We start from the raw sequence: 27,783 nt of genomic DNA on the forward strand, positions 1-27,783 counted from the left end.
TATGAACATGTAGACTTATCTATTAGCCGTTTATGGTATCAATTTCAGTCATCCTAGAACTCTTTTAAAATACATTAGTAACACAGTCTCTTTTAAAACTTTTTTCTATAACGTTTAATATGAATAGCAAAAGATGCATTTGCGACATATTATGCTTTATTGCTTTAAAAAAGATAATAGTGCAAATGATACTGCAGACAAGATTTATATTGTTTATGGAAGTGATGCTATAATACATACGATCATCCGCAATTGGTCTAAGAGATTTAGAAGTAGCAATTTTGACTTGAAAGATAAAGATCGCAGCGGCTGCTCAGCAACGACAAATACAGATTTTTATCAAAGTCATGCTCGCTGAAAATCCGCGAATGTGCAAGAGATAATGCATATCACTAATATTTCAAGGAAAATGATAGATAGTCACCTGACCAAAATGGAATATGTGAATCGATGTGTTTCCACAGCTATTGACGGAAACCGATCTTATGAATCGTGTCTCTGTCTCTGAAAATCATGTGCGATTTTCTTCTCCAGTAACATGAAAGAGATCCTTTTTTAAAGAGGCTTGTCATTCAGACAAGACTTGGATTTTATTTTTTTGGATTATCAAAATGTGTATCGAAATTGATTTTTTTTTTTTTTTTCACTTGATTTAAAGACAATAGATTGTCGTGAAATCTCGACTTCACTCAATTGTATTTGGAAAGGTGTAATCTACTAATGAGCTCTTTTTTCAAGGTTGAAGCCATCAATTTTGAAAAATAATTTGCAATCAACTTGATAAATTGAAAAACGCCATAGCAGAAAAACGGCCAAAATTGGCAAATCGATGAGACCATCACGACAATGCAAAATCACATGTTACATTGATTGTAAGAGAAAAACTGTTATAGTTTGATTGGGACATTCTATCGCATCACTCTCCAGATCTTGCTCTATCTAATTATTACTAGTTGCTGTTATTAAAACAATTTTCTCCATGATAAACGATTCTAATCCGTAAGCGAAATAAAAAGGTACCTCGAGCAATATTTTGCAAATAAACCCCAACAATTTTGGAAAAAAGAAGTAATGCTTCTTGAGAGATGGAAGAAAGTAATAGAGTAAAACAATTCACGTAATAAATTAACCTTAAATAACAAATATCATATATTCATTTTGTAACCAAAAAAAGAAAGAAACTTATGAGACACTCTAATAATTTCGGTCATTCAAAAATCTTATATTTTATTTTCATATTCCATTAATCCGAAAACTTGTTATTGATTGGACTTGAAATATTTTAAGTCTTTAAAATCTATGAGAAAGCTTTTTGATTAATTCATTTATTATATATATTAATTATAATATTTATTGCTATGATGTATTTACATAAACTATTAGTAAAATCATCAATTCATTGAAATCAAAGAAAAAAATATTAAATTGAATTGAAATTAAATTAATTTGTACAAAAGAAAAAAAAATATATAAATATATAATAATATCAAATATTATAGATGGAAATCTTAAATCACTGAAAAAAATTAAAATAAAAATAAAACTCTTAAAGCTCTCTCTTTCTTCCTCTCTCCCTCTCTCCTTTCTCTTTTTCTTTTTTTAGTACTATTTTGAAACAATAATCTATTATTATTCATTTTTTAAATATAACATTGCAAAAAGAAAAAGAATTTAAAATATTTATTAAAACGATAAATTAAAAGAAAATAGATAATAAATGCTATAAAATGAGAAAAGAATAACCAAATAAATAATAATTGAAATCAAATAAAATTAAAATGATACAACTTAATATTAATCAATAGAAATAAAAATTCTTCTCTTAAAAATTCCTTAAGTTTCAATTTAGAATTTTATTATTAGAGTAGTTACTTAGAATAAAACATTTTTAAAACATATTTAATTTGTAATTTATACTTTATTTCCTATATTCCATTGAATATAAAATTATGAAAAAAATTGAAAATTTTTAGCATATGGAATACATGTTTTGATTTTTTTCAAATTTTTTATTAAAAAAATTTTTTAAAATTAAAAAAAAAAATTAAAAATAGTGATTTCATCCAAACAAGTGACATTTACATTTTTACAGAGGTATATTATAGATATATTTATTATGGAATTAACATATATTATTTTTAAGATTTTTGTAATTAAAAAAATTAAAAATCTGTATAAATATTTCGAAATGCTATTTTCTTCGATATGAAAGATACTTTTTTAAATAGCGTGTCATGATATATATATATTTTTTATATGTATATATATATATATATATATATATATATAAATTTTTTTATTATATATATAATAAAAAAAATTTTTTAAAGTTAACGATCGAACAACGATCATTAATTAAATTAAAATAAGAATATTATTTCAGATAATTATATGATAAAAGAAGAATTTTTTATCTATATGCATATTGATAGCCATTAAAAACTACTATTTAAAATCTTATTCTAACTATATTTATGTGAAAACACAATATTGGTACTTATTATTATTATTGGTACTTATATTCATTCTACATATCAATTACTGATCAGTTTAATGTGATATAAATAATTAATAGATAAAAAATGCATACTGATGCATATATTATATTCATATATCACGAATGAAAATAAAATTCAATGATTTAACAAACTAAATTTTTTGCAAATAATCTGAAAGCTGATCGCTAATTATGTATAAAAAATGAAGTTATTCAATGCATATTTCAATGAGAAAGGAGCTAATTGTTATTTTAATTAAATATTAATATAATTAGAAAACACAGAATATAAACATCATCATTATAATTGAAAAATATATATATTTTTAAATATATATTTAAAGATTTATAGCTATCAATATAAGAAATAAATAGAATAAATAGAGTAAATGAAATCTGAAGATTCTTCTATTATATAATTATCTTCGAAATAATATTCTTCGATTTTTTTATATTTAATAATTTTATTTTATATTTAATAAACTACCTTTTATAATAATATCAATTTGATTGACATAATAAATAATGATATAAAAAAATATATATTCATAGATTACAATGGAAGAACTTCGTGCTGCAGACATTGATTATAAAAAGATATCGAGTACAATTGAAAACGGTTCAGCCGTAGATGAAGAAATAGTTAAAAAAAATGTATTAAATGACGCAAATCCAATATCTGTCGTTAATCGAGTTTGGGGAGGAGATAAAAGATTATCGCTCTATGGATATACTCTTGAAACTATTAATTTACTTCTTTTACCAATGATGCAATCTAAGTATGTAACTTTCATATTTTAAATATTTTTAATTATAATCAATATTATAAACAAAAATACATATATTCATGTACTATGAATTTGCTAGAAAAAGATAAAATAATATTTATATCTCTTGGACTAGTAATAGATGTAATGAAAAGAAACAATAGATGACAACAAAGTAAGGATGTAAATACATCATCTTTTTCTGCTTAACATATAGTACATTGATCTTTGTTTTTATTTATTGTATCCATATGAATTGAAATTATATAATTTTTATATAGGAAAGAATCATTGGGTTCCATGGGTAATGATGCCCCATTAGCTTGTCTTTCTCAATTTCAACCACTCATTTATGATTATTTTAAGCAATTGTTTGCTCAGGTATTTATAAATAAACATTATTAGCAACATAAATGTAACATTCTTTTCTTTTTTTTTTTTCAAAATTCATTTTCAGGTGACAAATCCACCGATAGATCCGTTTAGAGAAAAAATCGTAATGTCAATGCTTTGTCCTATTGGACCAGAAAGCAATATCCTTGAACCAAATGAACTGCAAGTGCATAGATTATTTTTATCACAACCTATACTTTCTTTAGATGATCTTGAAGTAATCAAACGAACAAAATATCGCGGTTGGAAAACTAAAATAATTGATGCGACATATCCCGTACAATATGGTCCATCTGGATTAGTTGATACATTAAATCGTGTCAGTCAAGAGGCTAATCATGCTGCAAAAGAAGGTTATCAATTTCTTGTTTTATCTGATCGACAAGGTAGTTCTGAAAGGTAAGATTATTATTTAATATGTATATTCTTGTACGTTTAATTATTATTTTTATATTAATATTATTATAAAAAAACAAGAATATATTATACTAAGTATAATATTTTATTATTATTAGAGTGCCTGTAAGTAGCTTATTAATATTGGGTGCAGTACATCATTATTTAATCGAAGAACGACAACGTATGAAAGTTGGTCTTATTTTGGAAACTGCTGAGGCTAGAGAAGTGCATCATATATGTTTGCTACTTGGCTATGGAGCAGATGCTATTTGTCCATATCTTGTATTTGAAATGGCAAGAAACCTTCGTATGGATGGTGTATTAGATTCATCATTAACTGATAACGCTTTATGTTCGGTATATCTATTAATAACACTATAATATATATTAATAATGTATAATATTACATATTCTAATAATAAAATATAAAAAAAACAGTGATAATAATAATTATGGATAAAAATAAACGAAAAATATTACAGAATTATGCAGAAGCAATGGAGAGAGGAATAGCAAAAGTAATGGCAAAAATGGGAATCTCTACATTACAATCTTATAAAGGAGCTCAAATTTTTGAAGCAGTTGGTTTATCCGATGAAGTTATTGATAAATGTTTCAAAGTATGTATTATATTATGAAATTAGAATTTTTAATTATAACAATTAAAAAATTTTTATAGAAATACGAATGATTAAGAATTGGATCCAATTAATGAAAATTGGTTATTATGATTCAATACTTTCAATGACGTACACTATTGTTTTTAAAATTCAATTTTAACATATTTAACTTTAAAAACAATATTTAATTTTTTGCAATTTTTTGTATTTTCTACACAGGGCACACAATCTCGTATTGGTGGAGTAACTTTTGATATTTTAGCAAAAGAAGCATTTGAAAGACATCAAATTACATATTGGGAAAAATCTATGGACATGCTTATTATTCGCAACCCAGGAATCTATCATTGGAGATCTGGAGGAGAAAAACACATAAATGATCCTGAAAGTATTGCTAATTTGCAGGTAAAATAAGTTAATAATAAATATCAAAATTCTTCAATTTAATATATATAGGAAATATAATTGTTGCTATGATTTTTTATGAATTTTTGTCAAAAAAATATTTCGAACAAAAATTAATCTATTTTTAAAATGTAAATTGCATACAATTTATAAAAAATTGAAGATTTAAATAAAAATCAAGATTAAATTTATGTAATATTAAATTTAATAATATTAAATTTATATAATATTGTGTATTTCTTATTTTATAATATTGTTCAAAACAATTTAATAACTTCTATAATTAAAATAATCTTTAATTTAAAAATATGAGGTCAAATGATTTAATTGTAACAAAATTGAGATCAATAATTAAATATTTAGATCCTATTCTCTTAATCTTATATTTTTAGAATCACATTAATTCTATTAATCTTATTAATCTTATTCTTTGGTTTCCTGATTTGTCTTTATTAGATTTTTTTTTCATAGGATCATATAATTCATACTGAGCAGATTCAAAATACAGTAAATTTATATTATTAAGAAGTTTATCATGATAATATTATAATAACAAATTATATAATAACAATATTAACTTATTTTATCAATATGTTTATAATTACAATTTGAACAAATTTATTATTATAATTGGATATATAAATACATAAAAATTAATTTGATACAATTAAAATAATTTATCATAATAAAATTTCTTTTTATTAATTCCATAATACATTTTATATAATATAAAATTAAAAATTAGAAAATATAGTATTATGTAAGAAATTCAATGTGATTTTAATTTTTTATTGAAAAAAATTTTATTTAGAAATTTTTTATATTGCAATTTATAATGCAATTTTATTTTGTTTGAAACATTTTCTTCTTATGAATTTTTTTATCAGAAATTTATGAAAAATCATGAGATATACACACATTATTCATACATTCTATATATAAAAATATCGAAGCATTTATTTCAACAAATAAAAAGATGATAATTACTATTATTTCTTTTCAACATTTTTTTTCAGGATTATGTGAATTCAAAAAATTGGAATGCTTATGATAAATATCGAAAAACTACAATGGAAATGATAAAAGCTTGTACTTTGCGTGGTCAATTGGAATTAGTAAAAAAGGCGGAAAAGTCAATACCCATTGAAGAAGTTGAACCAGCATCTGAAATTGTGAAACGATTTGCAACAGGAGCTATGAGTTTTGGAAGCATTTCTATGGAAGCACATACTACTTTAGCAATTGCTATGAATAATATCGGCGGTAAATCAAATACTGGTGAAGGAGGTGAAAATGCTGATAGGTATTTAATTAAACTTATAAAAATTATATTTTTCATAAATTACATATAAAATACATACATACATATAAAAAAATAAATAATCTCTTTCCATCTCTTTTTTTGTATATGTTTTCTAAAATGCTTATAAAGAATCATATAATAAATAACAATATACGTAAAATTTGCCATTTTCAGATATTTAAATCAAAATCCAGAATTTAATAAACGATCAGCCATTAAACAAGTTGCAAGTGGTCGCTTTGGTGTAACATCGAGTTATTTGGCAAATGCTGATGATCTTCAAATCAAAATGTCACAAGGAGCAAAACCGGGAGAAGGAGGTGAATTGCCTGGTTATAAAGTAAGCATATTATTTTTTAAAGTAGATTTTTATTCTCAAAAAGATGATTTAATTGATCACATGGAAATCACTGTTATTTAAAGTAAATAATCTTACAATCTAGATATTTATTATATTATTTATTATATTTATTTTCTTAAAATAATTTATTATATCTTATTATTTATTATATTACATAATATATTATATAATATATCTTGTTTGAGTTCTTATTACACAGAAGTGTTATTTATCATTAAATAAGTATCATGTTATTGATCAATATAGACATGGTTCAAATATCGATGGTATATTTGAAATGGAAATTTTATATATTATAATAAAATATATCAAACAAAAATTAATTGTATTGCATATATAATACAAAATCGAATTATAAATATCGAATTATATGAGTACAATTTATACAGGTTACTGCTGAAATTGCTGCAACTAGACACTCAGTACCTGGTGTAGGTTTAATTTCACCACCACCACATCATGATATTTATTCAATTGAAGATCTTGCAGAACTAATTTATGATTTAAAATGCGCAAATCCAAATGCTCGTATTTCTGTTAAATTGGTATCAGAAGTAGGGGTAGGTGTAGTTGCATCAGGTGTAGCTAAGGTAATTATGTAAATAAATAAGTATATAAGTTAATTATACTTAGAAATATGTATTTCTTTTATTATGTCGTTTTTCAATTCTTATTATATTTTCTTTTATTTAAATTTTATTTTTATTAATTTTTGCAGGGTAAAGCAGAGCATATCGTAATATCTGGTCATGATGGTGGAACTGGTGCTAGTACCTGGACAGGAATAAAATCCGCTGGATTACCGTGGGAATTAGGAGTTGCAGAAACTCATCAAATTTTAACTCTAAATAATCTTCGTTCACGTGTCATCGTACAAGCAGATGGTCAAATGCGTACTGGATTTGATGTAATAGTTGCAGCTCTTTTAGGTGCTGATGAATTTGGTTTTAGTACTGCACCTTTAATTTCCATGGGTTGTACTATGATGAGGAAATGTCATTTAAATACTTGCCCTGTGGGTATTGCAACTCAAGATCCAGAACTTCGAAAAAAATTTAATGGGAAACCAGAACATGTGATTAACTTTTTCTTTGCACTGGCAGAAGAGGTATGTTATATTAGAATAAAATAAAGAATTTTCAAATTTGATTAAAAATATATTTATTAATATATATATTATAATAAAAAATGTTAAAACATATAAGATAATTTTTTTTTATTATTATTTAGGTACGTTCTTATATGGCCGATCTTGGATTACGTAAATTTCAAGATTTAATCGGTCGTACAGATTTGTTAAAAGTTCGCAATGATATCATAATAGAAAAGGCTAAAACATTAAACCTCGATAATATTTTACGTAATGCACTTGAACTCAGGCCAGGAGTAAATATTCAGGGAGGATCAGTAAAACAAGATTTTCAATTAGAAAATAGACTGGATAATTGTGTGATTGAATTAATCACAGATGTATTGAATGGAAAACAAAATTGTGTTGATATTGAATTAAATATTAACAATGAATGTAGAGCATTTGCAGCAACATTAAGCTATCATATTTCAAAGTAAATAGTTTTTTGTTACATTTTTAAATTTTTTCTTAATTTTTTTTTAAATATGTTTGTAAACATATATTTTCAATAATTATTTTTCTTTTTATTTTTGCATCAATAGATTATATGGTGAAAATGGTTTACCTGAAGGTAGTATTAATATAAAAATGAAAGGTTCTGCAGGTCAGAGTTTTTGTGCTTTCATGACCAAAGGCATTCATGTTACTCTTGAAGGAGATGCTAATGATTATGTTGCTAAAGTAAATTTTCTTAATTTAATCATTCAAAAAAAAAAAAAAAAGATTATCAACAGTTTATACATTGTATACATTTTTATAATTTTTAGGGTTTATGTGGAGGAGAAGTTGTTATATATCCACCAAAGGACTGTACTTTTAATTCCAATACAAATGTAATCGTTGGTAATGTTTGTCTTTATGGTGCAACATCTGGTAAAGCGTATTTTCGAGGAATTGCTGCTGAAAGATTTTGTGTTCGTAATAGTGGCGCAATAGTAGTAGTTGAAGGTGTTGGTGATCATGGATGTGAATATATGACTGGTGGTTGTGCGATAATTTTGGGACTTACTGGTCGGAATTTCGCTGCTGGAATGTCTGGTGGGATAGCCTATGTTTTAGATGTAGATGGATCGTTCAAAAGGTATGAGTCCTTCATAATTTGTGCTTTTTATATTTCTTATTATATTATTATGTATACAGAATGTATATACAGAATATATTTGGAATATGAATATAAAGTTCATTCTTTTTATGTTTTGCTTTATTCAAACTTAAATTGCTTATAAACTTGATGAATAAGTTGAATCGAAAAATATGAAAATATTTTTATATATCAATTTATATTTAAAATCAATTTTAAATATAAATTAATCTGAAGATATCCAGAAATATATATTAAAATATATTAACTCATTAAGAATATAATGTTTACATTATAGTACCGCTTCATTTATATCGATGACTTATTTTACTTAATTATGATTTATTTCACACACATTAATTATTTTTGTGTTCTTTGTTCAGAGATTTTATTGTAGTATTAATATATTTAATTTGCAAATTTAACTTCATATTAAATATATATTAAATGTATTTTTATTTAAAAGTTTTGGTGTAAAATACATAATAAAAAAAAAATCGATATAAATAATAAATATATTTTTTTTTCGCGGATAAACTATACTTTTGTTTATTTATTTTTGTATATTTTTTTAATCTATATATCTCATAATCTTTTAATTTTTCATATTTAGTAAATGTAATCCTGATATGGTAGAACTGCTTCCTTTAAACAAACAAGAGGATATTGCATATGTGAAAGAACTTTTAAAAGAATTTGTTGAGAAAACTGGTTCTTTCATAGCACAAGATCTTTTAATGTTATGGCCTGAACCAACAACACGATTTGTTAAGGTAATATAGAACATTAATTGGTTAAATTAAAAAACATAGGAAAGAATATAATATTATATATAAAATGCGTGCTAATTAATATTTTTAATTATTTTGAAGGTATTTCCATATGAATATCAACGAGCATTAAAACAAGTTAAAGAAACTAAACAAATACAACCAATATCCAATGGAAGTTCTCAAACATTAAATGTTCAAGTTAAAGATATTGAAGATGCTATTGCAAATATTGATATGGCACAACATAAGTTGGATAAGATAAGGTGCTAGTATTTTTTAATTCCAATGTTTTAATTAAAATCTAATATTAAAACTTAAAATTAGGTTGAAATAATACTTAAAAAATAAACTTAAAATTTATTTTATATTTAAAAATTGGTATATAATTTTTTCTTAATTTTTTGTTTTAGAGGATTTATGAAATACAAAAGACAAATGGAAATTTACCGACCAATTGAAAATCGAATTGCCGATTGGAATGAAATTTATAACTTTCAAAGTGTCCGTAAAGGATTGCGCATACAAGCCGCAAGATGTATGGAATGTGGCGTACCATTTTGTCAAAGTAGTCATGGTTGTCCATTAGGAAATATCATTCCTAAATGGAATGATCTTGTTTTTCAATCAAATTGGAAAGAAGCTTTAAATCAATTATTACAAACTAATAATTTTCCAGGTAATTATAAGAGAATATTAATTGCTAAAAATAAAAACTATTTGTAAATTAATAAAATTAATAAAAACTAATTCGTATCTTTTAAAATGTGTATCTTTTAAAATAACTAATAATATTTAATATATATAATATATATAATATATATAATATATATAATATATATAATAAAATTTATATATTTAGAATTCACGGGAAGAGTTTGTCCTGCCCCATGTGAAGGTGCCTGCGTTTTGAGTATATCGGAACCAGCAGTTACAATAAAGAACATTGAATGCGCGATAATTGACCATGCGTTTGAACAGGGTTGGATAGTTCCTTATCCACCAAAAATGAGAACTGGTCGACGAATAGTCATAATTGGTTCTGGTCCAGCTGGTTTAGCAGCAGCTCATCAGTTAAATAAAGCAGGCCATTTAGTAACTGTTTATGAAAGAAATGATCGAATTGGAGGTCTATTGCAGTATGGTATTCCAACTATGAAATTATCTAAACAAGTTGTTCAAAGAAGAGTTTCTCTGCTTGCAGCAGAGGGTATTATATTTAAGACTGGTGTCGATGTTGGAAAACATATTTCTGTTAAGGTATGAAATTTTAATTTTCTATTTATGCATTTTATAATTATATATCTTTAATTTATCATTGGACATTTATTACTTATTTGTACATAAAATTTTTTATATTTATATATTTTGTAGGAATTACGCGAACAATATGATGCAATGTTAATATGTACGGGTGCTACTTGGCCAAGAGATTTACAAATACCTGGTAGACATCTTGAAGGAATTCATTTTGCTGTAAACTTTTTAGAACATTGGCAAAAGAAACAAATGGGAAACGATGTCTCATTAGATATACGTTTAATAGCTAAAGATAAAGATGTTATTATAATAGGTGGTGGTGATACTGGTTGTGATTGCATAGCTACATCTTTGCGACAGGTAAAATTATTTTTACTTTTAATATAATTTTTTATATTTTCGACAAAATATAATAAACAAATATTCATATTTATTAATTATGTTATTATTTATATTTTTGATCGTCATTATAAATTGTATAATTATAGGGTGCTAAATCAATTACCACTTTTGAAATTTTACCGGAACCACCGAGTAAAAGAGCACATGATAATCCTTGGCCTCAATTTCCACGTGTATTTAAAGTAGATTATGGCCATGAAGAAGTTTCCCTAAAATTTGGTCGAGATCCTCGTCAATTTAGTACATTGAGTAAAGTAAGTATGTAAAAAATTAAATATATAATATAAGTATTTTTGATAAATATTATTTTTTTTGATAAATATTATATACTTTCAATAGGAATTTCTAGATAATGGAAGTGGTCACGTAAGTGGTATCAAAACAATTTCAGTATCATGGATGATGGAAAATGGACGTTGGAAAATGGAAGAAATTTCTGGAACAGAAAAGGTACAAAAAAATTATGATTTATGACAATTCTTTATTATTAGATAATTTTTACTTTATTTTGATTCCATTATGTTTATTTAGATCTATAAATGTGATCTAGTTCTACTCGCAATGGGTTTCTTAGGCCCTGAAAAATATATTGCAACAGAATTAAATACAACAATGGATGAAAGAGGTAACTTCAAAACTTCACTTGGTAAATACGAAACAAGTTTAACTGGAATATATGCAGCAGGAGGTAGGTTCTCTTTTGTTTTAATGCTTAGCTATTTTTTTATGCTCATTTTTGCAATATTTTATTAAAAATTAATATAATAAAACTAAAAAATCATATTGATAAAAATTATTCTGAAATTTAAATCGCAAAAAATAATAAAATAATACATATATATATAATATATATAATAAAATATGCTAGAATAATAGAATAAACTAGAATAATAATATTCATATCGAAAAAATTAAAGGATTAAATAAAATATATTTTATATTTCATAGAATATCTCTAATTATTAGATTAGAAAAATAATTTAAATAATTAATTAATTTAAATAATTGTTTGTTCTTGAATAAAGAATTCAATTATTTAAATTATAAAATTATTATATAATTATTCGTTCAATTTATTTAAATATTAAAAAATTCATTTGATTAAAAAAATTGGTTTACTTTACTAATTTTTAATTTTTATATATTTTAAAAACTTTAAATAATTGGAAAAAATAAATACATTGTTATAAATTAATTTTTTAATGTAAAATTTTATTTAAATAAATTAAACTTTTTGAAGTAAAATTTTAAAAAAAGCAATTTCCATTTAATAAATTATTTATAGAATAAAATATATTTTTATGGAAATTGGTAAAAATTTAAACTTTCGTATTTTTTTTAAAGAGATTCAAAATCAAAGTATATAAATAATTGAATTTATTTTTAAACTTCATATAATCTTTATATTTAAGTATAAAAAAAATTTTGATAATATCAAAAGTAATCGATTTATCGAGAAATAATTTTATGTATTTTATATAATTGTCAATATAGAAATATAGAAGATTTACAATATCTATTTATATTTCATGTGTATTTTTTATTTCAAAATCAAATTTTGTTAATATTTTATTAAAAATTGTATATAATTCGCGATTAAATAAATTGTTCATAATTAAAATTATAATTATTAAATATTTTACATACTATTAAAAATATATTTATATTGCGTTATTCGCACTCATACATAAAAGACCGTTTTAATATTATTATAAACTAGAAAATAATAATTATTTAATTATATAATTATTTTTTTAAGCATATTAATCATAACAGCATTAAATATTTCATATTTTGTAATTAAATTTTATATAATACAATAAATTGTTGAAATTTTTACAATTTTAAAAACTAGAGAATTTACTTCATTATGAAATAAAAATGTAATAATTTTTATGATAATAATGAAAATTATTTAAAATAAGAATTATCTCACCAATTTTAGACTTAAAATATATATGTTGTTGAAATCAATATTTTAAATTATTTTTCTTATATGTATGATATAATTATTCCTTAATTTTAGTTTGCAAATTTTATTAATAAAATAATTTTTTAATAAATAATTTTATATGATATTTCTGAAATTTCAAATATATTTTTCATTTCATATTCGAAATAAATATATAATAAATAATCAAAGATATCTGATTCTTAACTCTAGTTTAAGTTTATAAAATTTATGTATGCGAAAAAAAAAAATGATATAATAATGTAATGTCAATTACATGATAACGAATTAGACAAGATTTTTTGAAGAAAATCGCTTTATAGAAGATATAAAAAAAAATTATTTAAAATATTGACTTTAATAATATAATTCATATTTCATGATTGAAATTAGTAAATTGATTATATATAAACAATTATCGTTTTAATTTATCTTTTTATTTTGTTGCAATTTTAGATATAATTTTGAATAATTTTATTAATCGATTGAAATGAAATTTAAAAGGCATTATGAAAATTTATAAGTTTAATTGTCAATTATAAGTGTCAATTTCGGTAATTCTTGCATTCAAAAAATACAAATCCTCATGGGAACAAGATAATATATATTAATAAAGTTTATTTATCAAGTTGTAAACAATTTAAATTTGCATTAAATGGAACAAAGTGGAAATAAAACAAGATGATAATTTAACAAAGATAAAATTTCACTTTATCTCTATTTCATGTAAGGCAAATTTTAATTATTATTATAACTTATAACTTATATATAATTTAATAAATTTCAACTAATATTTTTGTATATCAATTTTTTTTTTCTTTTTTTTTTTTTTTAGTTTTTAGAATTTCTTAAAAAATGATTTACAAATCTATTAACACTCTTTATAGTAGATATTTGGCAATATTAAATATTATATTCAATTATAATTATATTAATAATTAGAGTCAACAAATAATCCTCTTATTATTAATACTAATAAATTCACAAATAGCATCGTCTAAATATGATAATAACAATAATAATATTATATTGTGATTTATCAAGAAAGAATCAAGATTGCTATTTCAATGGTAATATTGTTGAAATATTCAGAAATCATGTACGAATAATCTACGCGATCGAATATTAATAAAAGTTACTGAGATAACTTCAGAAGAAAGAAATTTAAGAAAATAATTTGGATTATCATATTTGCAAAAAAAAAATTAAAAATAAAAAAAATTTGATTTGTTTACAAAAATAATTCGATCAATCTGAATCGTTTATTCGAGAACTGGATATTAAGTAAATTATTATTATTTATCAATTATTATTATTTTAATCTAATTGCCAATCGATATATAAACTTGGGGGAAAAAGAGATCTTAAATTTTAATTTCAAATATTTGTTAGTTTCTGAGATATTAATTAAATTTTTTTATCTCTATTTACACTTATTTATATTGAATTTACACTATTTTTTATATTGAATTTTTTTATTGAATTTTATATTGAAAATTATAAAAATACAAATGTTATTAATTATATTTATATTATTATAAATTAATAATTATCATTCCCTCTAGATATTATTAATTAAAATAAAATATTCTTCATTATAATAGTTATCTTTGTCAAGTATCAAATATCATAATATCTAACTATATTGACCTCATTATCTATAAAATATTTTATTTAGAATACATCAAAAATCTAATCATTTATCTCATAAATACATTGAACTTACTATATTAAGTACGAGTAGGAATAAAAAAAAATTTAATTTGCAGATAAAAGCATTTGGCAAATGTAAATATTTATATACAATTACTATTATTTTATTATTATTATATTATTATTAGACATTCTTTGAATAGATAAATATTAAATTACAATTTTAAAAAACAGTTTTTGTGAAGAGCAGAATATGCAATTGAATTTATATCGAAATTTTTTTATTAATATTTCAGAAACTAATAAATTCAAAATTTAAATTTTAGATTAAAAATCTATCTTTTCTTTTTTAGCAAATATTGTATCGACTGATAACTAAGATCTTTCGAAATATAGTCATTCCTTTGATTAATAATAATATTTTTATAAAATAATAATGATTGGTTATTTACAATTAATTTTCCAAATTTTGTGTTGATCGGACTACGAAAATTATTCAATTGTTGATTATATTAAATTTCCAATCATTGTCTCAGCAAGATAATATTACATTAGAAGATATGACCTAAATATGAGCTAGCAATTTTATTTCAGGATTTATTGTCAAAAGATTTATTATTAAAAACTTTTAAAATATAACATTTTAATAGATATTGAAAATATGTTTACTTTACAACATGGAATCAAAATAAATTAAATAAAAACAATATATATTGTAAATTATATAGTTAAAATTAAAATCGTCACTTTTAGAAATGTAAGAAGTCTAAATATGGTATGAGTTATTGATAAAATAATTGAAAAAATACTACATATATTAAATTAAAATATTTAAAAATATGTTTAAAATGTAAATAAATTAATTTAATTGTTATTTAGAACATTTATATATTTCAACACATATAAGTGTCATTGTATGAAATTGAAAATATTTTAACCAAAATTTTTCTTGAATCATCTGAAATCGAATTTATCACAAAATATATGACTCGCAAGGATCGTGTCCTCTAATGAATTTCGCTATTATCATCATTTTGATTAACATCATCTTCTAAATTTCTTAATAACTGTTTCCATTTTATTTTTTATTTATTTCCATTTTTTTATTTTGATTTTATTTATAATTTTTAAAATCATCAAATTCTAATTTTTTTTATTTTTTTTTTTAATGAATTCAAAGTAGAAACAATATTTCTTTATGGAATATTTATATAATATTTTAGAAATAATAAATAATTAAAGAATAAAAGATAATTATTCAGTAATAATATAGAATTTATAATTTGATAGCTTCAATTTACAATTTTTTTATAAAAAGAATTAAAGAAAAGATCAAAAGAATTTATTTGAAGTAGGAAAAAATAATTGAAAAAGTTTCAAGTAATATATCAAAACATTCTGATGGAGTAAAATTAAGAATTACATCTGCGATGGTATATTATATGTTTTCTTTATTTCAATCTAAAAAATTAAAAAATTATTATTAAAATATATATATTTATTAAGTAAAAATATTCTTGCCTTAAATTTATTTATTATAATTTCTCCAATCTGAATTAATCTTTTTCAAACAGCTTCATAATGTCGTATAGTGAAACAGAACAATTTCAATATTTGAAGTCATTATTTCATAAGTCATATTTCTTCGCTCTAAAAAAATTTTAATGATCCTATAAATGTCTTATCAAAACGAATTTATCCATAGAATAAAAAGAAAAAGAAATTATTATTATTCTAATCAATTATGAAGAAATATAAAGATTTGACTATAATGTTTAAAATCAGTAAAATTAATAACTTATCTTTTGGATCAAACTTTTCAATCAAATAACAAAATTCAATAGAAATGATTTTGAATCCGAAAGGATTGGATCTGCCAATCTAAACATGAAGGATATTCTTTTACTAGTATCTTTTATTAGATCATATTCTTTTCTAAAAATAAAGAAATTAAAAGAAGAATAAAATTGTCATCATATGGCAATTATAGTTACTATAGAATCTCTTTCTATAGAAGCATTTTTTTAATCTTATTTATCTTTTATCTTTTCTTATAACACGAAAAATTTTATTTTATAGGATACTTTAATCTATTTATTTAGAATAGATCAAAAATCTAATCAAAAACAGAAATTTCTATTTTTTATATTTTCATTATATCTTTTCTAAAATATTAAAAAAAATTTAAACTTTTTTTTATTAAATGTTCTTACAAAAAATGTTTTGTATAGTTTGCGAAAAAATAGACAATTTTTATGTTCATTCAAAAAAAATTTATCCAAATCCTATTAACTTTAATGATTTGAAAAATAATTTGTAAACTATTTTGAATTAAAAACTGACATGCCATCCATCAAACTTCTATAATCTGAATTTCTATCTGAAGAATTTTTACTTTCTAACAAGCAAATAATCAGCTCTTCTTAGATTTTTTATCCAAATAAGATTTTGTAGATTTAATATTTTCCTATAAAATTTAATATTAGCTGCTTAAGTTATAAAATCAAATTTTTTACTTAAAATTTAAAATATTGTAAAATTTAAAATTTAAAATATTGTACGAGATATGCTAAAATACTTCATCGCTTAAAATCTTCATCTTTTTCTTCCTAATTATAATAACTATAATAATTTTTTTTTTTATATTCTTTTTATTTCAATTTTCCCTTTTATTTGGTCAAATTCAATAAAATATATTAGAATAGTTCTGATATATATATTGAAATATATATCAAAAAATAATCTAAATATCGATCAGCTGTTTGAAATTTATGTTTGAATTAATATGTAACTCATATTTACATTTAATTATGGACATTTAAGACAATGTATTATATTATTACGCGATGATATTCACAAAACTTAAAATGAAACTTACATCAATGTAATGCTTCTATAATGCATTGTAGTCAATTAGTTTTTAATTCAATAAATTATTGTTGAAAAAAATAAAACGAACTTATTTGAAAAAATGTTTTGAAATAAAGAAATGACATGTATAACATGCAAAATAACAAAATATCGATCTCTTCCACATATCTTCTTTTGTTCATAAAATATAATTTCATTCTATTTCATCTCAATAAAGTGAAGTATTTAAAATATTATAAAATACATATTCTGAATATTTCAGACATATTAGTAATCTATATTTGAAATATCTTTTCTATATTTTAAACACATAAATTAAAATTTATTTTGAATTTGTCGAATATAAAATTTAACATTTAAAGTCCATTTTTTCATACTATGAGCCTTCTTTTTTAATCCAATTAATTTGAGATCATTCAATATTATTAAAATCAACATATTATAACAAAAATTAATACATTCTAATTTTTATTAAATTTTCTAAACAAATGAATTTTTTAAAAATTTGTTTATATTTCAATTTTTTACTTTAAAAAAATTATATTACATTTAAATTATTTTTCTACATTTGATTTTAAAATATACATTTCGACAAAATGACAATATATTTATATTTTTTGATTTTCAATACTTCTCAAGATTAGTTCAATGTGAAATTTTATTTTATATAAAATATTTTTTGCTACAAATTTGATTCATTTCTGAAAAAAATAGATGTATCAAAATGATAACATAAGTTCGATAAAACATATCAACAACATTGCTTTGACAATAGAAAGATTTTCGTGTTCTGAATCTGAATCTATCCAAATTTTTATAAAATTAGTTAACATGTTATTCTAGCTAATTCTATTCGAATTTTCGTCAATGTATATTATCAACTTTTTATATTATCAACTTATTATCAATTTATATACTATATATTAATTATTTAATTAATGCTCACTTTAGTTTTTATTTCCTAAGATATCGGATAATACATCAATATCCTATTTATATTTTTGAATACGTATTTAGATAATATAATAAATAATAATTATAAATACCAAATAAATATAACATAAAGAGTATTATCGTTTTAACATTCACTATGATCCATAATTCATAGGCAGCAAATAGATATATGTTAATCTATTGGATCATTAGAAAGATAGCTTAATTATTGTAATATATAAAAATAATATGAAATTTAAAAAATAAATAGATAAAATATATTGATTTTTGCTATATTACAAAAATATTCCAAAGAAAGTAATTTTTTTCAATATTTTTGTCAATTGCATCATATAATATATATAATAATTTTTCTATAAAATTAAGATTGGAATTATTTTATTTTTAACTTATTATTTTATTTACTAACAAGACTAAGATTTAATTTTATTTTCTTCGAGTCAAATCTAATAGAGTAAAAATATATACTTATGATATTTAGAATATCAAGATAAAAGATTAATATTATAAACTTTTCATATTTCATATTGATATTCATATTGATTATTTCAAAAATTGAATAACTCCAAAACAGCATAAATATCTCTATAAAATAAATCTCTTATGACAATAAATCAAATTTAATTTTATAAAATATTGAAAAAAATTATTGAAATAAAATATTGAAAAATATTTTCTTTGAAATATTTTTGTAAATATAATAATTCTCAGATGATAAAAAATTTATTGATTATATTTATTATCAAAGTTTTTTTCATATAAACAAATCAAAAAAAAGATGTAAAAAAATGTAAATAGTTAATCTTTTATATTATTAAGAAAGAGATTTATATAATTATATTATATTTATGTAAAATACATTGCATTAGTTTTCTTGAAAAATATTAAAAATGATTTTTTTTCTTTATATATTTCATTAAGTGATTAATATATTAAATATTTTTTTTTTGCATAGATTGCCGACGTGGACAATCTTTGGTAGTTTGGGCAATCACAGAAGGTAGACAAGCCGCAAGAGAAATAGATCTGGCCTTAATGGGAAAAACTGGTCTTCCTGTTTCCGGTGGTATCATAAATAGTATCGTGAATTAAAACAGAAATATTTTTCATTGTTAATTAATTAGAATTCGATTATTTTTTTCTAACCTTTTTCTTCTACCGTTTTCTCCTATTTTTCTTTTTCTATCTTCTCACATAGTTGAATTATATAAAGTATGCGATATAGAGGTAGAAGAATAAGTACATTTAATAACTAAGAAAAAAGCACGATCAATACAAGGAAATCAGTATTATTTTATCGTGAATTTTCACGATATCGAAAGATCTTATCGTCATTTGTGTTCATTCACGAAAAGAATGTTAGTTGGATATAGAATAGTTGAAGTACAGAAGTTTTGCTCTTTTGTTTTGAATTGTCATTTTATGTAATATTCATTAATATCTATAAAAAAGAAAGAAACTATAACTATTAAATAATAATATTATAAACCAGAAATCAAAAAAAAATAATTATAAATATTATTATTATCCCTTCAAATTTATTTACTTCATGAGGTAATATAAATTATTTTATATAATTAAAATCATTTTTTACGATCAATATGAGAAAAAAATTAAATTAAATCATAAACAAAATAAAATTATTAAATATTTTTATCAAAATCGAAATCAAATCAAAATTATAAATTATATTTTGAAGATAATATTATATACTTTATAAATTTTTTAATCTATAATTCATTTCACACAATATAACATGCGTATGTATCATTTTTTGAATTTATTATCAGATATTTATAAAAAAACATTAATGATGATATAATTTTCTTGTTTATGAAAAAATTTTTCTTGAATAATGTTTATTTATTTATAATGCAAATTATTGTACGTTCAATATCAATATCCAATATAACAATATTATTGTACATTCTATATGAAGAGAAAGAAAATATTTCGAGACAATAAATAAATAAAATATTTAACTTCTAAATAAATATAATTTAATTATATATGTGCAGAATTGTAACATTTACAAAATAATGTACATACAATTACATACACAATATACATTAACCCTTATAAAATTGATGTATTAAAAAATCTAAGCTACTTAATATTACTAATTTCAATATTATTCAATATTTTCTTATAAAATTGAAATCAATGAATGAAAAAAAAAATGAATTTATTACATATAAAAAGCAATTATTTTTAGTTGACTGGATTATCAATTAAGTTAATAAGCATGTATCATTTGATTCCGTCTAATATTCGAGAACAGAAGTGGCAAGAATTCTTACAGGATCAATTACAGGACCATCGAATTGCTCATATTCGCGAAGAAATTATTAATATAGCAATTGCAAATGGATCTGAGAAAAATCATTTTGAAAAAAAACTGTTCGAATTTAATAGTCAATGTGCCCGTATAGTTTGGCTTCGCTTATTCAATGCGAGTATTGATTTTCTAAATTTTTCTAATATTTCTTTATTTTGTTTGCTTTCTGCTTATTTATTTTCTAGTGGGTGTTCTCAACATTAGATTCTTATCAGACACATTATATAACTGGAAAAGCAATACATTTGATTGTTGATATTGAACCCCAATCTTTGCCAATGGATTCTTGGATATTTAAAAATGTCCCGCAAATTTTAACCCAAAAACCATCTCCACAGATACTTATTTCTCCGTTCCCATCAATAACTTCTATAAAACTTTCAAATCATCATGTTGACAAAAAGAAACAGCATCAAATAAAATCAAAACATATTAACAGAGAAAAATTGAAATTAAACAATAAAGAAAAAATAACATCTTCTAAAGCAAAAAAATTGCATGGTATAATTCATGAAATGAAAAAAACAAATCGTTATTTAAAAAAAAATATTTATTCTTTATCGTTGCACGAACAACATATCGTAAATAATCCAACAGAAAATAAAAGTGATAAGTCAAAGAATATTGAAAAGAATAAAATCAATATTTTTGAAAAAAATACGAAACGCAATAGAAACAATAACGATAATAAGAGCAATTTTAACAGCATTCCTAAAAGTAAACAGGAAGATATAACAGATATTTCTCGATTATCAAAAAATATACAAAAAAATGAAACAATTGCATTATATAATAAAGAAACAGTGCAATTTCAACCATTATCAAATAGGTAATATACAAATTTTCAAAAAAAAAAAAAATTAAGATGAAAATTTAATTACTATTTTCATATAAAAAATTTTCATAATAATTTTTTTCCTAAAAAAAAAAAATTATAAAATTATCATATCTTTCAGGGTAGAAGTTCTGTATACAATTTTACCGGATCATACTGAACAACTTGATTCAAACAATTCTATAAAATGAATTAAATAAGTTTGTATACAAGTAAAAAGATATTTCTTATTTTTTTATTTATTGTTAAAATTACAAATTAGAATTCATATCATATATAGTCAATAATAAGTTGAAAAAAAAATTAAATATTTTGTAGATATATAAGATTATGATAAAAGAATATAAACATAATATCCAATATAATAAGAATATTTTATATATTATTACAAGTTTTTAAAAAATTTATAATTCAATTTTTAAATTTATAATTCAAAAAATCGAATATATATGATAATTTAAATAAATTTAAATTGAAAAATGAGGAAAATGAATAAAAACAATGTTAAATATCATTTTTAAAATTTCTATTTTTGTTATTTCACTTTCTGCCATTTTTTTTAAGCAAATAATATTCAACGATATATTAAGTATAAAAAAAATTAAATATATGCACACACACACGTGCAAATATGCGCACTCTTTTTCTGTTATACTTCTGTCCTTAACGAAGTACAAAAAATATATAATTGCGTTTTATATTCTGAATACTCCTATATAACAAAATGAATTACGAACATCGTGCGTTCTTTTTTCTTTTCTTGATTTTTGTTGTTATCTTAGCAAGTGCAAAAAATCATATTTTTTATAACTATTTTTTAATCTACGAAACTCGTATAAACATAATTTATTTTTTTCAAATTGTAATACATTCGATGTGTAATCCAATATTTCAATTTTTATCATTTCAATTGCTTTTGGACGCGTATAAATTTTGTTTGGAAAATTCTAAGGTTGATCAGTCTTATAAAGTTATACGCGTGATTATTCTACACATTTTTTTTTGTTTTTAAATGCGATTATTTTAAATTTCAAAATTAAAATATAACTAGTCAATAACATGATTATACAAAATAATGACAATGAATTATATGATAATTAGACAAATTATTCTTCTTAATATTATAGATATATATTATATATAATTTTATAGATATTGCAATCTTTGAAATTGTAGATTTGTATTTTGTAAATTACGATTTTTCTTCTTTTTATTAATATCACAAGATTAATACCAATCAATATCTAAAATTATTGCAATTTAAAAAAAAAACAAAAACAAAACATATAGAAAATAAAAAAATTTCGATAGGATTGAATATATATGTATATGTGTAGATAAATAAAGAAATGAATATATCCACTTATTATAAGTGGGTAAAATTATATAGATATATATCGATTAATAATCGATATGTAAAAAAAGAATGTCACAGAAGAAAAATATATAAAATTTGTATCAAATTACTTTAGATATCCATTGGTATTTTTGAAGCTTATAAGTATATAATACATGTATACATTATTTTTACTACTACTACTAGTTTTATTATTTAGCAAGAATAATAATTCTTGCTAGCAAAACTTGATTTAAATTTTACCGCATTATTACGTACAAATGCAGAAAAATTATTATTACAAGTCTTATAATGAGTCATTTCTTCTTTGAATGAAGATATAGATTATATCTCTTATGAAAAAATGTCTCTTTACGAGAATCTAGAAATTTTTATCACCAATTTTTAAAATTAATTCACAAAATATATTAACATATATTTAAAGAAATATATTTTAATCTACAATATCATTTGATCAGATATGTTTATATTTTTAAAAGAACATTATTCAAACTAAGTTATGAATGTTATATAAGATCTAGATATCACGTAAAGAAACTTTTCAGACTTAATAATATTACAAATTTTTTTTAATATCACAATTGTTAAAATCCATAAATTTCGCCCCTTCCCATTTTATCTTGCATCTCATATGTTTATCTTCTTTTTATTATTTTTATTTTTCTGATCCTTATATTGATTACCTTTAAATCAAATATATTGTAAAATATATTGTAAATTACAAAAATCCATCTTCGGAAAATAAAAATAGCCATGTTGGAGCCCACCTATAGTTAGAAGAGCTTAGAATAATCATGTTTATCAAAAAAATTAATCAATGATTCTCAGATCTCATCAGATTATTCATTATACTTGTTGATATGATCTATATAATTTTTTTTTCTCTAAAGTAAAATCTCTACTGATCATAATAGTACCTCCTCGTGTAAGATTTCTAAAAAAAGAAAAGTAAAAGAAAAATAAATAAATCAATAATATATATTCATAAATTATTATTCATTATAATGATTTAACTTACTTTAGAAACTGAGGTAACAAAATATGCCAAGATGTATGATCTTGTTTCAAAGTTAAATAAAGTTCAAAGGTAGATACTGTATTAGGGTCACATTGTATTTTTGATAATTTTCTACATACACTGTCCATTTCAAAACTAATAAACAATGTACATCCTCTGTAATAAAAATAGCATATGAAAAATATTTATATATATATATATATATATACATATGAAAATATATGTATGTACTTGGAGAAAAAAAAATATTATTACTAAACATAATATCAAAACTTACCTAAGACCACAAGGTTCATTTTCAGCCATGCTAAGTACATTTTTAGCTATTCTTGGCAAAAGATCAGCAGGTAACAAAACTTCACCACATGCTAATTGTACATGCTTCGCTCTTCTTAATTCAACTTCTAATCGTTTTGCTAGAGCCTGGCAGGCTCCATCAAATTCTTCAGCTGTTCCAACTATAATGATAAATATTTAATTAATTACAATTATATTGTTATTTCCATTTTCTTCTTTTTACATACGATTTTCGTACAATTATACGATAAATTCTAATATTATATTACTATATAATTAATATTAATAATAACAATAATAATAAATAATATATTTATCTTATATATAGATCTTTATATATAGATCTTTATATATGTATCTTTATATATAGATCTAACAATAAGCAAGTGCATTTATTAGCTGCGCACGCATGATGAATACAAATCCTACATAAATATTACATGACAACCGGCCGGCTGTACCAGTAACCGAGTAACTTAGAAAGTTAAAGTTTTTTTGATATTTGTAAAGTAAAACGTTCCTTATAAAAAAAAATATATATAAAATTATTATAATATTGTTTATTGATTATTTTTTTTAAGAAATTTCTTCTTTTTCAAAAAAAAAAAACTTATGAATTATACATATTTTGTTCAATTTTATATAGATTTGTATATATATTTCAAGCATGATGCAACAAACGAAAAAATAAATAATTGAATAAATGATAAAAATATATCGATTTAAATATAATATCGATTTTAAAATAATCTTGGAATGTTTTAAAAATAAAAAATAAATACCACACATTAAAATAAAATATCATATTCGTTTATTTTATAAAAAATCAGTCAATTTAAAAAACTTAAATAATTTCATAATAATAATAATATCGATTATTGTCTCTTAATAGAATAGAATGAGTATAATAAATATATATATATATATATATATATATATATATATATATATATATGTGTGTACAAATATGAAAAAAAAGTCAAATTTGAAAAAAAGAAAATCAGTTATGTTAAATTAAATGAAAATGTGAATATGAAAATCTATTGAAAGAATAAATAGTAGAAAAATATACCTCTTGTGTTACTAAAGTTCACATTTACAGGACATGGTAAAACTTCCATGTCGAAAGATGTTACACATACACAAATAGCACAGGATACAGTAATGTCAGAATGACCTTCTTGAAATACACAATATATATATTATTTCTTCAATGCTGTGAATGTATTCAAAGCTTCAATATTATATTTTCACTAATAATAATTTAACAATTTTTATAAAACTGACAAAATCACTCTTTTTGATTATTTAAATATAAATATCAATACAATCATAACTATCCTTTCTCTTTAACTTTCACTGGAGACTGCAACACTATATTGTCAAATGTAATACATCTCTACTTACATCATGATTTAGACCGACACAACTGATTTGTCGACCAATGATGACGCGTCTTTTATATAAACACTCCCCTCCTTCTTAATTTTTCCCTTCCATCGTTCTTTAACAGACCGCCTAGCAACACCAGCTACGTGATGTTTCGCACTGCATCCACTTCGGGTATTTCCGTTTCTTGTCGTTCGGATATCTTCGGTTCTTAATACATATGCTTTCTTCCATTTCTTCTGATTGTCCGAAACATCTCATTTCAACTTAATCATGTAGCTTACTAGTATTTTCAACGTTACTATATTCTTTTCTTTTATTTTAATCCATTTATTATTTTTTATTATTTTTCTAAAAACTAACTGCAAAAAAATTTGTTATAATTACTAATTTATTATTAGAATATAATTTTAATTAATTATGTTCGCACTATGTGTAATAAATTCATTCTTTATAATTAACTTTTCGTTTTTAAAATCAATTATAAAGTAATAATGATCATTTTTTTGTTAAACATTTCTATATTTTAATTATTTTTAGATTAGTTTTGATTATTTATTCTATTATTATTGTTCGATGATTAATCTTTTTAGATTTTTCTTTTTCTATTTTTAAAATAAATCATTGATATCGTTTTTTTTCTTTCTTTGTAATAAAGTCTTCTTATAACGTAAATATATTATCTTTCATTATTAAATCATATTATCATTTATATCCTTATTTAAAATATAAACAATTGATATTTGTAAAAATAAAATTAAATAATTAAAATAAAAATTATTTTTCAAAATATTCATTTTTAAAAAAATAAATTTAAAAATATATTTTTATATTCTCTATTTTTTTACATATAATATCTCTTAAAATTATGTATATATTTTATTTATAATCTTATTTTAAAAGATTATGTTAAATATAATTTTATAAAATATATTATATTTTCAATATCATAATAAATCTATTTCAGTAAAGAAAATCAAATATTATTTTTTTTTATTGTTTTTGATTATCCAATATATGATTATAAAAATTATATTTTTATAGCAATTAATAAAAATTTGTATTCATATCCTACATATGTATGAACAACATATAATAAATAAGTAGTTATCGATACAAAAAAATGGCTGGCTAATAATTGATGATGACTATACAATAATAGTTGATATAATCAGTAATAATAATAATATCAAAATAGAAGTATGAACTGAAGCTGTAAAAAAATTAAAACATGATTTTATGTTTTATATTATTATTAATCGGTGTTTTTTACTTATAAATTATAACTAATAAAAAACAAATTTAACTATTCATTAAATATGAATATCATAAAATTATAACAAGATTTGATTGTTAGTTTGATCCTGAATTTATTTTGTAATACATTTTATTTCAATAATAAAATTTTTTATTATAATAAAAATAAAAATATATAAATATTTAAAATTTTTCAAATAAAAGTAGAAGGAAAGATAATATTTATATATTATAATAAATATAGTAATAAATATAGTAATTATAGTTTCTCATATTTTGAATACTTACCTTTTTATGTTTTTATCTACTTTTTATAAAAATAGAACTAACATGAACGATACAACTTTTCTATCATATATTATATATTCAGTATATATACAATATATGTTTGATTGCTACCTTACATGAATTCATGTTTCATGTAAAAATATTTACTTTTTCATTAAATAATTTTATAAGATAATTTATTTTTA

General features: G+C 21.3%; 3 protein-coding genes across 12 annotated transcripts in view; 2 read left to right on the plus strand and 1 right to left on the minus strand.

Moving 5' to 3' along the window:
- LOC413372 (putative glutamate synthase [NADPH]) overlaps positions 1 to 20,071 on the plus strand; it is a 47,187-nt gene extending 27,116 nt beyond the window's left edge. For all 9 annotated transcript variants that reach the window (XM_026439682.1, XM_026439683.1, XM_026439686.1 and 6 more), the window contains 22 exons: positions 3,050 to 3,276; positions 3,546 to 3,645; positions 3,722 to 4,056; positions 4,173 to 4,413; positions 4,539 to 4,676; positions 4,896 to 5,081; positions 6,098 to 6,384; positions 6,559 to 6,724; positions 7,135 to 7,335; positions 7,464 to 7,853; positions 7,976 to 8,310; positions 8,420 to 8,558; positions 8,645 to 8,958; positions 9,572 to 9,731; positions 9,831 to 9,994; positions 10,142 to 10,407; positions 10,591 to 10,988; positions 11,103 to 11,348; positions 11,477 to 11,644; positions 11,730 to 11,840; positions 11,922 to 12,078; positions 19,775 to 20,071. In XM_026439682.1, the coding sequence (XP_026295467.1) occupies positions 3,050 to 3,276; positions 3,546 to 3,645; positions 3,722 to 4,056; positions 4,173 to 4,413; positions 4,539 to 4,676; positions 4,896 to 5,081; positions 6,098 to 6,384; positions 6,559 to 6,724; positions 7,135 to 7,335; positions 7,464 to 7,853; positions 7,976 to 8,310; positions 8,420 to 8,558; positions 8,645 to 8,958; positions 9,572 to 9,731; positions 9,831 to 9,994; positions 10,142 to 10,407; positions 10,591 to 10,988; positions 11,103 to 11,348; positions 11,477 to 11,644; positions 11,730 to 11,840; positions 11,922 to 12,078; positions 19,775 to 19,911 (4,866 nt within the window). In that variant the 3' untranslated portion in view covers positions 19,912 to 20,071. The remainder of the gene's footprint in view (positions 1 to 3,049; positions 3,277 to 3,545; positions 3,646 to 3,721; positions 4,057 to 4,172; positions 4,414 to 4,538; positions 4,677 to 4,895; positions 5,082 to 6,097; positions 6,385 to 6,558; positions 6,725 to 7,134; positions 7,336 to 7,463; positions 7,854 to 7,975; positions 8,311 to 8,419; positions 8,559 to 8,644; positions 8,959 to 9,571; positions 9,732 to 9,830; positions 9,995 to 10,141; positions 10,408 to 10,590; positions 10,989 to 11,102; positions 11,349 to 11,476; positions 11,645 to 11,729; positions 11,841 to 11,921; positions 12,079 to 19,774) is intronic.
- A 993-nt stretch (positions 20,072 to 21,064) lies between these two features.
- LOC102655050 (rRNA methyltransferase 1, mitochondrial) lies at positions 21,065 to 23,020 on the plus strand. The gene is made up of 3 exons (XM_026439376.1): positions 21,065 to 21,271; positions 21,343 to 21,986; positions 22,114 to 23,020. Exons 1-3 carry the CDS (start codon positions 21,065 to 21,067, stop codon positions 22,181 to 22,183), a joined length of 921 nt encoding a protein of 306 aa, XP_026295161.1. The 3' UTR covers positions 22,184 to 23,020.
- Positions 23,021 to 23,911: 891 nt separating this feature from the next.
- LOC552667 (protein charybde) lies at positions 23,912 to 26,296 on the minus strand. 2 transcript variants are annotated; one of them, XR_001706117.2, is made up of 5 exons: positions 25,737 to 26,296; positions 24,645 to 24,825; positions 24,368 to 24,523; positions 24,117 to 24,283; positions 23,912 to 24,032 (listed from the first exon to the last, which is right to left on the minus strand). XR_001706117.2 is itself a non-coding variant. In XM_026439691.1 (5 exons), the coding sequence occupies exons 2-5, from the start codon at positions 25,783 to 25,785 to the stop codon at positions 24,196 to 24,198; spliced, it is 474 nt and encodes a 157-aa protein (XP_026295476.1). In that variant the 5' UTR covers positions 25,786 to 25,880; positions 26,072 to 26,295; the 3' UTR covers positions 23,912 to 24,195. The 2 variants fall into 2 exon arrangements, 1 of the variants encoding a protein (XP_026295476.1); XM_026439691.1 differs by having other exon boundaries at positions 23,912 to 24,283; positions 25,737 to 25,880; positions 26,072 to 26,295.
- Positions 26,297 to 27,783: the final 1,487 nt, after the last annotated feature.

This window comes from Apis mellifera, linkage group LG3, assembly GCF_003254395.2.
Source record: "Apis mellifera strain DH4 linkage group LG3, Amel_HAv3.1, whole genome shotgun sequence".
In the NCBI taxonomy this organism is placed as follows: domain Eukaryota; kingdom Metazoa; phylum Arthropoda; class Insecta; order Hymenoptera; family Apidae; genus Apis; species Apis mellifera.